This window comes from Morone saxatilis, unplaced genomic scaffold, assembly GCF_004916995.1.
Source record: "Morone saxatilis isolate NCDOM2014 unplaced genomic scaffold, NCSU_SB_2.0 Contig11, whole genome shotgun sequence".
NCBI classification, from domain to species: Eukaryota; Metazoa; Chordata; class Actinopteri; family Moronidae; genus Morone; species Morone saxatilis.
In genome coordinates this window covers 22107900-22121102 of record NW_023339663.1, presented here as the reverse complement: position 1 = coordinate 22121102, position 13203 = coordinate 22107900, and the positions used below count along the sequence as shown (strand labels likewise).

General features: G+C 39.3%; 1 protein-coding gene across 1 annotated transcript in view; it reads right to left on the bottom strand.

Annotated features, from left to right (window-relative positions):
- Window positions 1–8246: 8246 nt before the first annotated feature.
- si:dkey-205h23.2 (CUGBP Elav-like family member 3-B) overlaps window positions 8247–13203 on the bottom strand; it is a 120779-nt gene continuing 115822 nt past the window's right edge. The window contains exons 11-12 of the mRNA XM_035652403.1: window positions 12653–12796; window positions 8247–8390 (exon numbers count right to left, since the gene is read on the bottom strand). Of these exons, the coding sequence (XP_035508296.1) occupies window positions 8263–8390; window positions 12653–12796 (272 nt within the window). The 3' untranslated portion in view covers window positions 8247–8262. The remainder of the gene's footprint in view (window positions 8391–12652; window positions 12797–13203) is intronic.

Here is a 13203-nt window from a genome sequence, read left to right as displayed (position 1 = left end):
CATCATTCTAGAAGCATCAGTTTAAAGGATCTCAATGTCATGTTGGGTTGTTGACTTCCTCTCTTCGCCTCCCTCTCTCCTTTTTGCCTAGCCATGCCTCTTACTGCCAGCTGTCAGTGCTCAAAGGGCTGGTGTACTGATGTGAGCTGGTGTTCGACAGAGAAAATTGGGAAGTGTTCAGACTGATTGAAACAGCATTGTTCCTCCCTCTAGACCCATTCCAAACATATTGATCTGCTTTAAGAGAAGAACCTGCATCTAGAGCTCTGAAACAGTCAAAATAAAGGCTATAGGACTCTAAATCAAGACATGACAGTCCTGGAGTGCTTTACTCTGTCCTGCTGCAGTGTCAGAAAGGCTACAAGCGAGCTGAGTGATGGTTAAGAGTGACTGTTCGATCTAATTTAAATATAGTCTGTTTAAGCACTAGCTTTTTTCCTTAGGCTCTATGTATAATATATGAAGAAAGCAAGTCAGGGAACATGTTAATAATGGAATTTACATTATATTTGACAGAGCTAAATGAGCTCTTAAAGCCTGCGCCCTTTTGCCATCAATACAGTAAATTGAGTTTGTCTTTAGAGAAATGTTTGTTTGTATCTGCCTAGAGACAAGAGGCAATTTTTCTCAATCTGGAGTTTTGCAGCAGCTCCAGTGGACACACATATCCTTGGCATGTCACTCCTGGTTGTTTACAACGGGCATACTTTGTTTTGTGACAGGATTCTGATGCCACAAGGGCCAATTCATTTGTGTACTAAGTTCATTCTGCTGGCAGTTTCAGTAGCTGTCACCTTACTCCTCCTCCCATTCTGTTCCCCACATGACCATCCATTTGTCCATCTTTCTTAGTAGAACCATCTCCTTTAAACAATGTGTGGCTTCTCAATTCACACTCCTTGTTGCAATACAAAAGGTCAAGAAAAAAAACAAAAGGAACAAAAGACACACCATGTCCATTTTGCTTGGTCTTTACAGTGGATTGTCGCTTGAACACAAAGGCCAGTGAGAAGCCTTGAACGTCTGCACCCTGTCCAGCACAGACATTAGTAAGTTCAGTCTTTTTTTCTCTCTTCATTCTTTTTTTTTTCTTCCAGAACAGGCTGTTCATAGCTGTCAGAGAGTGCGGTGACTTATACATCATGATGAGCGAGATATCCAGTGGCTGATACCTTAAAATCCAAGAGAAGAGACTCGTTGCGTACAGGGGCAGATGAATGTTTTCCTTCCCCCTCTTTTGCCCCCGTTTCATTACGACTTCAAGTATTTTTTAAACAACAGCAAAAGTTAGCAAATCTACATTTTTTTTTTCTAATCTACTTTACTATACTACAACCTGGTGCTAAATCAGCATCCAGAGCAAAAGATCAGCCCCTATACTACGATTCCATGTCTTTTTTTTTATACATTATTTCCATTTTCTTTTATTCGTACTTACAGTAGGCCACTGGATATTGATTTAATGATTTTTTTTTGACTACGAGTAAATTGTAATACTTGCAGCTACAAGGTATGAGTTTTTAAATATATATTTATATATTTATATATTTATATTCTTTTAAAAAGCGTTTAGTCCTTTGGTCCCTATTTCCTAAGGAATGATGCATGTAAATTATCCTGGATTCTCCTCTTCTCTCCTCTTCTTCTTCTCATTTTCTTCTTTGATCCAGAGCTTGCCCTGTCACAGAGCACAACACCTGTGTAGGCACAAAAACCAAAATGGCAGCAGGCTGGTGTGTGTGTTTGTGTGTATGTGTGTGTGCGCACACGCATGTGTTTGCTTCAGTACTTGAGTTGGCATTTGCACGTATTTATACATGTACAAAGTAGTTTTTTTTTTCATTTTTCTTTTTTTTTAAGTGTAGCATCCTTAAATGTGTATGTTTGGTTTGTTTTCTGTGTTTATGTGTGTTTTATCTATATCCTGTGTCAGTATGCATGCTTTGAGCATAATGAGTCTATAAAGGTTTTTTTCCCCATCATGTCTAAAAAACAGCAGCAAAAAGTTGGTCTCTGCAAAAAATCTTCTTCCACAGACGCCAAAGCAAAACAGGGAAAAAAGAGGCATTTGCGAAGAGAGAAAAAAGGAAAAAAAAAACAAAAAAACAACAACTCTGGGATCCCTCTCTCAGTCACCCAATCTTTCAGCGGGTTTCCAGCAGGATCAAGGGACCACCCTTCCTTCATGATATGTAGCAGAGCAAGAAGTCTTTGTACTTTTACTGCACTTGTGGAAATAAGGTGTTGTGGCCCTTCATCCTGTGACAGAGAGAGAGAGAAAGAGAGAGAGAGAGAGGTGGGGATGGGGGGGAGTGGGAGAGTGGAGAGAATAAGGAAAGTGGATTCAGTGAGGCTGCGGCAAACATGCTCAGGGTTGCTGGCTCCCGGTTATCACACAGACTGACAGGCACAGCCAACAGCATGAGAAACAGACGGGGAGGAGAAAAAAAAGAGGAGTGTGTCAATCAAAACCAGAAATAAGTGGGCTAGAGGTGGGGTGGGAGATTTGTGTTTTAACCATATGGAACAGACAACTACACTGTGACAGCACTAATCCAAGGAAGGCCTAATTTAAACTGACTACATCTCCCTGCATGAAAAAAATACAGATGAATGTTGCCTGAGATGTTGCTGTCATTCATTGTATTGTTAATTCATTACAAAGAAACTACCAAAAGAACAAGAAGGAAACATAAAGAAAACAAGACAAGTGTATGTGAAAATCAATATGACTGATGGTTGTCCAATATGGAAAAAAAATGTACATATTCCAGGAAATAGCCTCTAATTAGGATCCCATGAAAACCTAGCATCTCCCATTCCTTTGTGTTGACTTAAAATGCTGCACTGTCACTAAATGTGTCCGTGCTGGCGAGCTTTGGATATAAAAGATCTAGTTTACAGCCTATCATCACTAATATGCTGTGAGCTGTGATGTGGGTGAAGAAAGGCTATGAAATCACAGCAAATCACTCTCTGGGAGTGAACATGAAAGGGTCTGACTTTGTGACGGGAACACACGCCCAGACGCTCTTTGTTCTACCTTTCCATTCCTGTAAATGAGCTTGTTACCATTTCATAATAGATCTGCTTTTTAGATGTGGGAGCGGAGATTCTAACTTATTCCTTATATGTGCCAAAGCGAGCCCAGCCATTAGCAGCATGAAGCACTAACAGTACTGATTACAGAGGCCCTCTTTTATAAGCCACTAGTGAGTCTTGCTATAAGCATCTACCACAAAGCAGAAGAAACACACAGTGGCTTTAAAATATATCCTTTTTTTTTTTCAAAGTAAACAGCTTCTTTCGAAAACATCACAGCTATTTCACCCTCCAACTTTGTCAGATGACAAAGAATTTATTTTCTTTTTTTCCCAAGCTTTTTAGTCCCAGCNNNACCACCTCATACTTAGATAGCTCCATAAAAGACACCTGGCAGTTAAGAGTTGATGCCAGAAAGTCCTTATCCCTCCCGGTTTGCCTGGCTAGACACCCCCCTGAGTTCATTGGATAGACTATGGGAGGGCGAGTCACCTGCAGGGCTTCTGAAAGAATAAGGCAGAACGAGTTCAATGAAAACGACAAACTCTTATCAGGGTTTGGCCTGGAGGGATAGAAACAAACTCACAAAGAAAGGATCTTTTTCACGGTGAATCTGTTTGCCGCCTTTTGTTTTTACAGGCCGAATAACAATTATCTCAAATAGAAGCAGCAAAAACATAAAACCTCATTTATCTGGTGGCATAATCCTACCAAAAAACAACAGGCAGCGGCAAATACTCATCCCAGGTATTTGTATTTTGTTCTATCTCTGCGCCCTGCTTATACATCCATGTGTACAGTGTGCCTGTATGGTGGACAGATTTTGGCCGTGTGGGTCTGCAGTGCTGTCTGCATCTCTGCTATCACGGTGTAATTGGTTTGCACCCTCATAAATAAATAAATGGGAAGTGATTCTCATGTTAGGCAAACAAAACAATCTTGCAGAAGTACTCCCTGCGCAGATGGAATCAAGGGAGAAGTGGAGTGTCAACATTTGCTTGTGCTCTCTGCGTGAACGGTGGAGATTTAATTGGCTACACAAACATAGGGTCATCTTGGCCATCTCTCAACTAAACAACTGTCGATCGGGGGAAGAAAAAAGGTCCTTTTTGCAAAGATTCAGACATTCATAAAAAATCATATTTGCTTGAAAAAAAACAAAAAAAAAAACACTTGATGTGAATGTGAAGAAATAGAGAAATAGAAAATACAGTACATCCATACACATGAACCCCACAAGAGAAAAATAAAACATCACAAGGGCACACGGTACAATAGCACAAAGGGTTAAAGGCCACTTCCAGTTATAATCAACCAACCAGTCAGCACGTCAGTTACATTATGTACAACAGGTACCAGCCAAGAAAGGCATTGTTTTACCGCACTCCACAGACTGCCAATATACAATATACAGTATATATATATATATATAAAAGGAGGGCAGAATATAAAGATAGAGTTTAGAGATATCAATCAACGCCACGTCATGCAACGCAGTCACAGTCCCACCACATGACGTCATCCAAAAGAAAATGACACCATGGGTTCAACTTACAGCTGTGGGAACTTGGCCCCATGACAGGTGTGGGGGGGTGTGGCTATAGCGGAGAAAGGCCACCTCACACTGTGATTGGCCATGTCAGGTTGCCAGGTTGGTGGGGGTGCAAAAGAAGGAAAGAAACAGTGGGATTTTCTTTTCCTTAAGTCAGAATTCAAAGCACCCTTTCCATATTTGTTTCACACTCTCACTTACTCTGCCTGACAAGTCAAATGAGGTTATTATGGTCATTACCATAAAAACTGAAAAAAAGAATTGACAAGTAAAACAGAAATAACAGAGCAATAATCTTCAACCCAGCACAAAAAGGCCCTTTCTTTGTGCCTCAGTGTGGTGGTGAAATATTCTTAGGCTGACAACATTTGCAGGTTAAAAGGTTGAATTGATGTTTTTATATTTACAAAGATAACCCTTAAGGCAGAAATGCATATTTCAGAAACATGTCCTGTCTACAGTAATTGGATTTGCCTTGCATTGTTTGCTATGAGGGTGGCCGTACAGTGAGTGCTTCAGCTTTTCTGCATTAAGTTTATCTTTAAGACACAGAACGCAATTTCAGAGTAGAAGGGCTCCTGAGACCAGCAGAAGAGAATGCTGTCTGATCGTGTTTTTAATTCAACTTCAAAGCGGAATCGTCAGTATTATAGAAAAAAGAGGGGGCCTCTGAAGTTATCTTCATATTGAAGTTTTTACTCAAGAAACACCAAAAAAATGAATCATTCAAGTTTCATCAAAGTTTTTCATCGTCAGAATGTAGTTGAATTTAGAAAATTAAACAGTTACAGTTGAACTTTACTTATTCTTAGTATTTTGCTCAAGAACTCAATGTACTGTCTGTCGCAATACAAGGCAATAAATGAAAAGAAAGAAATTAGAAGTAGATTGGTAATTTCTTTCAAATATAACTCCTTTACATAAGATCCCTCATGATTTTCAAGAAACTATAAACCAGGAGCTGGCTTCAGAAGCCCTAGCGTTTTTTTCTTTAATATTTTCATGGGATTGCTCTTGGTTTTGGTCTATTGGGTTTCCTTAACTCAACAACAGAAGTGATGTAATAACAGAAGAAAAATACAGAGATGGATTGAACCAGACCAGAGACGAGGGAGGACATGAAAACACACACACACACACACACACGTGTGCACCGACATGCACGCACACACACACACACACGCACCTCCTGAAAGATGACAGAAATGTTATTGTGGAAAATGTCTGTACTTGAAGACATTCTAAGTACATCTCAATGACTGCTCTGTCATTCAATGCTGTTGCAGGATATTTTCCATTTGTCCCTCATTGATGTGCTAAATCAACCCCCCACCCCCCTTTCTCAGGTTGTCTGCTTTGAAAACCTCTCTTCAATTAGCAGGGCACAGCTCTATTCAAATGCTATCAGGCAAAGGATAAAGGGAGCATGTATTGCATACTATCTTCCATTAATGCCATCTTGTGGCTTTTAAAGAGTCAAATCTAAAACAAACAAATGGTATTACCATGCTTTTATTTGTGGAGGAATATAATCCAGGTTTATGTTATTGTAATGAAAAGTTGCCCAGCCAATTGGGCAACGAGAGCATTCATCTATATTATTTTGCACTGGCAGCTGCACTTTTTAACAGATGGGCGAGGATTCTTTGAATCAAGCCTGACACTGTGAAATTAGTTGTTATTGAAGGATGGTGCTACTTCAAGTAAAGCATCTTTTTATTATTTTGTATGAAAGCTATGACTTTCTAAGAGCCAAAACAAGGAACTGTTGGCTGTTGAAGTTATCTGGTGACAGATACGTATCCTATCAGCACGTAAAGCAAGTAGATAACCATACACTTGTGAAATCTCTTGTTTTCTGCACTATGTGAGTGCATCCTTTAAATGTTAACAGCAGATACATTTGGGCATAGTTCACATCTATTCCAAAATAGATATGCTTGATTTCAGGAGGTTTAACTCAAATTTGTTCATTATTAATTAACACTGTTATGGATGTGTTAACACTGGCATAGTTTAACACATTCGCAACATGAATGTTAATTTTACATTTAGATTTTATTGCATTTTAAAAATGCTATTTATTAACACTGAAAGTTTTGCTATGTACATTTCTATTTATTTATTTTAATGCCTGATAAAATCATAAGCAGTCAAAGCATTCTGTGCTACTTTGCTACAGGGTTACAGTTAATCCAAATAAGATATGAGGACATGCTCATATGTAGAACCAATGTTCTCATGTGAAAAATGTGTAAAACTGAATAACCAAGGTAACACAAAACTAACACAGTCCTATGCTGTGTTTTTACTATTTTGCAAGCAAAGAATGACAGGATATGAAAATGGACTGTGACTGTTTTGGTTGAGAACAGATTTAAGCGTCACTTGAACTAACCAAATGGTGCTTGCTGGGATTGGTGCTGTTCTCCACCATTAAACAAGCTACTGCAGTTTGTAGGGTGAGTAAGTGCTTTTCCATTAGGCATCTTTTTGTTTATTTTATTACTTTCAGCACAAACTTTTCTCTCAAACATTCTGCATTTACTCATTGCGCTCATTAGTAGTCTTGTAAAAAGTTGTTATACTATGAATCTACTCTGTATTATTATGCATCTCCTCACTGAATGTACCTATAAGTAAAGGTTCAACTGAAAGGAGAAGTCTAATGCTGAACTATTTTTGGAGAGAAATTACTGCTATCTGGTTTTATAAATTTGTCGCTTAACAACTGACATCGATACGCCATCCTCAGTAGACGGGTAATTATGCACAGCTGGGTATTGATGATGTCATCAATTTGCACTAGAGCATCCTGCAGGTACAAATTAGATTTCAAACCCCAGAAGAAACAAAAACAAATCAGTAGAGCAGGACAACCTGACAAAAATCTCAAGAGCCTGACTCTGTGAAGAGGGTTTGTGCAATGGAAAAATTAGCGCCCTGACTCTTTCACGGCTAATATGTTACAAAATAACACACGCTGACCTGAAAAAAAAACCCAATTTCATGTCCTATCAGGTGTCATGGGAACAAAGTCAGATAGTGACTGCAGAATTAGAATTTGAACTAGTTCCCCTAGTTGACCACATTTGCTACTAAACTAGGTGATTCATGAATTTTGTAATTGTATTAGTCTGTCATACTGATAAATATGCAAATTTCAAGTATTATGAAAATGATGGGTTGTGTGGTTTTTTTCTGGTTTGAAGACTGGAATGTTGGTGAAGTTCATTTTCCTCTTTGTCCTACACTAATCACCTCCTGGGAAACAGAAGTTCAAACTTTAAAAAAGTTGCCATTTATTTCTATGGGGGTCAGAATTAATCAGTTGTGAGAGAATCAGTTATTAATGGTTGGATACAACTCTTATTCTTACAGTTTTAGTTTATTTTCCAAACTGTAAATCTACAGTCTTATTTTATTTTATAATGTTTAATCACTTCAATGAAAAACTAAAGGGTCAATAAAACTAAAGGGAAAACATCTAACATAGATTTTTTGGTTTTGATTTGAGACATTCTTACCTACTGCAACATAAATAACTAAACTATCCAAGTTAAGTGGACCGAGAACAGGCATGGCATGGCATGGCATGGCATGGCATATTATGGCAGGGTGAGTTATGGCATGGATGTTACTATACCTGGGTATGGACAGCAGACGAGTCAGTAAGGTCGGTTGGCATCCTTTGGCCGCTTTAGCTGCACCTTCAGCCTCTTCATGCCTATCTGAAAGCCGTTCATGGCCTGGATAGCGGCTTGAGCACTGGACGGGTTATCAAAACTCACAAAGCCTGAGACAAGAACACAGAATGGAAGAGAGGTGGGGGTAGAGAAAAATGGGGAAAATAAAGAAATAACACATGAAGGGAGACGAATGGGGAGAGATGAGAGAAACAGGAAGAAGAAAAAGGGAGAGGGAAACAGAAAGGGAGAAAAGACAGGCGAGATCAGAGAAAAAAGAGGGGAGAAGAAGACCCTTTTAAATCTCAACAATGACACAACAATAGCTCTTTGTTTTCTTTTTTCAGCAGATTAATTGAAAATCTTTGAATTAAAAAGATTACATAAAATACTACAAAGGCTAATAACACAGATATTAAAAATCAAAGGAAGATGAGCTGTTAGAAACCGTGAGTTTAAACTTGAACAGAGCACAAAAAAAAACATGAAAAGGTGTTCAAAGATTAGAGAGGAAAAGGGAATCTCATGTTGTGTGTGGAAATTTTGGAGCAAAGCGATGTCTGTAAATGTTACCAGTGTTTGAGTCACACAAGAGTGGCAGGGCTCTGGGTGTGTATTTCCATGTACGTGTGTGACTGAGCGTGTATCTGAGTAAAGAGTAAAGGGCATGGGGGTCGTGACGAGATGCTAGGAGCAAGGTGTGTAGGACGGAGGTGCCTGCTGCTCTGAGTTATCACCTGGGTGTCGAGGCGGAATGAGCCCACAGCTTTCCACACCGGGACTCCTTGCCTGCTCTTATCAGACACCTCTGTGATTGACGGCCCGAATTTTCCGCCTGCCAGCTGATTTGATCACACCGCTATGGGTCCAATTTAATTTGGGGGGAGAGGGCAGGCTTTTGTCAGTGCGGGTGAGATAAGGCTGCTGCTTTTACAAACCCTTTAAACAAACTGAGCAGGGAAGGGCCTGTCAGTTGGCAGTGATCCCCCTCCCAATCCCACAAACACACACACACACTATCTCTGCCTTTAATGAATCTCCATACCTCACATTTACATCCACATGCCAAAAAGGTGATAGGATGCTAGGGGTCAAAGTACGGAAAAAAAGAGGACAAAGACTATGCTGCAAACTATTAAGTGCTTGAATCCGTGTACATTAAAACAATTGAAAAGCAGAATAAGATATTTGAACGTGTTTTCAGTTTTATCTGTCTTCTCGAGACAGAAGTAACTGGCTGATGTTTCATATCTTTGATGCAGCAGTGAGTGTGTGGTGCCGTGCAACTCAATACTCTCTGCTACTAGTGTTTGAGGTATGGCTCTCACCGCAGCCATCCATATCAGCAGAATGTCTGTACACATTGTAATGTTATGCATTTTTAATAAAAACACACAAAGTTACAAACGTTATTGGGTGACAGTGGGGAAAATGCAAGTGGAGGACAGCTGAGAATGCAGTGCAAGTCTCACAGTACAAGTCTCACATTGCCCTAAAAAAAGAGTTGTAGTGATGCTTTGCATGAATGCTGTTTGGTATTGTGAACGCCCCCCTTAGCATGTAGTCTAGGGGTGAGGTCCTGGTTCAGATACCTTCCCAGGCTGGGAAAAAACACGTCCCCTGCTTTGCTATAACTACCATATAACTTCCTTTTGAGCAAGTTTGTTGAACTGCTTAGTAGTAAACATAAGCTCCAGCAACACAAAATGTCAAGTTTTAATACATTTATATTAATACATTTATTGTTATGATTATTTTACATTTGCAAGTGTTGACTGGAGGTTTGTTTGTTCTTTTATAGAAACAATATGGCTCTACTTTGGCTGTTAAAATGTATTTTAAAGTGTTAAATTAACTGAGGATGGTGAATCTGTACAGAGTAAATATATGAAGGTGCTGCTGAAACAAATATGCACAGGCAACTTTCCCTGACCTGTAAGTGGGAAAAGAACAAAACAAGCAAAGCAACAAAAATACAACAGCAGAAAAAAGTGTATGATTTCAGAAGCCCTTCAAGTAAATTGCATCTCTTTGTGTATACTTTTTCTATCATATCTAAAAGGCAGTGGGCTTCCTGTTATAGCTATATGCGTGTGTGTGTGTGTGTATGTGTCATTCCACTGTCAGAAGACCTTTTGTAATTCATTTTCAAGCTAAATCCAGCTAATTCCACTTAACAAGGTAAGCTTTGATCACTTTTAAAAGTCAATATTAAGCGACTAAATGCAGAGGATTAAGACTAATGTTGTGTCCCAGGTTAAATTAAACACAACCATATAGCTCCTCAGCAGTGAATGTCTATGGGGTGTACACATTTTCCTTATGGATATTCAATATGTTTCAGTGACTCAATATTGCATTACTAACTAATAACACACACTATGTTAATACTTGTGTGATTTGTGCTTTCTTCTTTCTCTAAATTTTTTAGATTGCTTTGAAGTGAAATATTTAATAATTCTCTTAGACTTTTCTTCATCTCACCTGCACGAGTGTTTAATATCACATTGTGTCACATATTCATAACTATTTTATCACAGTGAAAATAAATGTACTAAATGGAAGTGACACCTGTCTGAACTGACAGTGATGCATCTCTTAAGAGTATGCTCCAAATTCTACTCCAGAAATACATCCTTTATAACAACATACTTCGAGTACTCATCCAGTGACCTTATCATCATATTGAAATCTCAATCAAGCTTCTCTGTAAACAGTCTCTGACACTGTCTGATTATCTCCTCTCAAAATCCCAAAATGTAGTTTGCATGTGCTGCAGAGATATCAGGACATGTACGCAGGGATGTTTCTGTTGAAACTCACAAGAATCATTCTGCTGTGCCCAGCAATTTGAACGAAGTAATTCATTCAAAATGTTTAATAATATTAATGAAATACCTAACATAATGTAGTATGTAAGACACTCTAATATGCTGCTTTTTAAAATATTGTGGATAAGTTAACTTTCACACAACAATTTTTAGAGAGTGTAAGCTGTTTCGATGTTTTTTTTTTTAAGAAAATAAAATAAAAAGTGGTGTGCTGTTCGAAGGACAGTGGGAAAATTAAAATCTTAGTTAACTTAATGCTGAAATACAAAATGGATTGTTGGCACATTATAAATATGAATAATTCACTTGTCTTACTGGTTATTTGTTTTGTCTTGTTTAAATACACACTGCAGTGCTTTGGAAATAATATTCTTCAACTAACAGTAAGGTCACTGACTTCATGTTCTAGTGTATAAAATGCTGCTTATTAGGTATTCATCATTGCAGTGCTTTACTGTAGATATTGGGAACATTGAGTATAGTGTGCAAGGCCACATTTGTAAATTTCTTACAATGAACAATTCCTTAGTCCATCTATCTATACATTTTTCGACATCTGTATAGAAATATGCATACAGTATATTTATACGTCTGTAAGTCTACAATTCCCATTAACCACATCATCAAGCCTAAACTCACACATTTTTAAGATGAAGCGTTCCAAGTTCTTGGAGGCCTAATAACTTATCCCCCTTAATGCACAGCATCTTCTGCCTAATTTGTTAATGTCTTACAAAGGAGCCCTGGGGCCTCGGCTATAAAAAGGAGGGAGAAATGAGTAAAAAAAAAAAAAAAAACCCACAAAAGAATCATGGGTTAAATTGCTGTTTTTCAGCCAAGATCTTAATTACTAGCCTTGAAAAATAAGCCGGTGAGACTGATGAGGTCACCGCCCCTTTGTCCTTCCCCCTTGTTGACTGACGGATAGTGATAGCGAGAGGCATATGTTTAGAGGAGAACACACAAAGGGGGGGAGAGAGAGAGAGAGAGAGAGACAGCCCTGAGATGGACAGAGTGAGACAGACGAGGGAAGAGAGGAAGCGAAAGCCTCATAGACATGCCATGTTGAGGAGAAACTGAAAGAAAGCCAATGCTGGGAGTCTCTCTCTCTGCCTGCCTGTCTCCTGGGTGCTGCTGTCCAACTGAATCAACAGCAAGGCCCACACCAGTCTATTATTATCTCTTTAAGCCCATGGATTCCACCTGCACCGCCTCCACCCTGATGAACTGGTTTGCTGTGTGGGAGGCGAGAAAAAAAGAGGGGAGGGCTGGCGGGATGTTGCCCGACTAGGGTTGGGGGGGACTTTTCTCTTGGGTAAAGGAAGCTGGGAATGGCAGAGAAGGTGAGATGGATACTGACTGTATTAGGAATGGTGTTATAGAGAGTGTGACGAATAGATCTGTGGCACAAATAGCAATTGTGGTTTTTGGGTCCTAACACAGTATTGGCTATATGAGGGATTTATGGTGGTGTGATTTTTGGCGATTAGAACGTCCACCTTCTTAAACCCCCCCCCCCCCCCCCACGTTTTTTGACTCACCGAAACATTTGCTCTGATTGGTCGCTCGGTCCACAAAGACTTTGGCAGAGATGACGTTGCCAAAAGGCAGGAACATTTGCATGAGCTCCGCATCTCCGAACTCCTGGGGCAGGTGATAAATAAACAGGTTGCAACCTTCTGGCCCTGGTGATGAGAGAAAGACAACAGGACGGTTACATGGTAGCGTAAACAGGGGATGCCCAGTGAGAGACAGACTGACCATAATAACATGGGTGGAAAATTGACTCAATAAAGCAATCAAGATAATAATACAAGGAATGCAGGAGCCCTGTAAACACTAGAATCTGATTGTGTCATCTGTGGCACTAATATTAGTTGTGTTAAACCTAAACCTATTGTGGCATGTGTGGAATCGTACGTTAAAATCATTTCTCAAATGTTATAGGTTTGCCCTTTTTGCAGTTTCCATTTGAATCCTCCCAAGAACCCAATTTCACGTAATAAGTGTATAGATAGGTGGCACTTTACTGAATCATATTATACAGTTAAATTTGACTGTTGTCTCAGAAAATGTGCTGGCAATAGCAGCG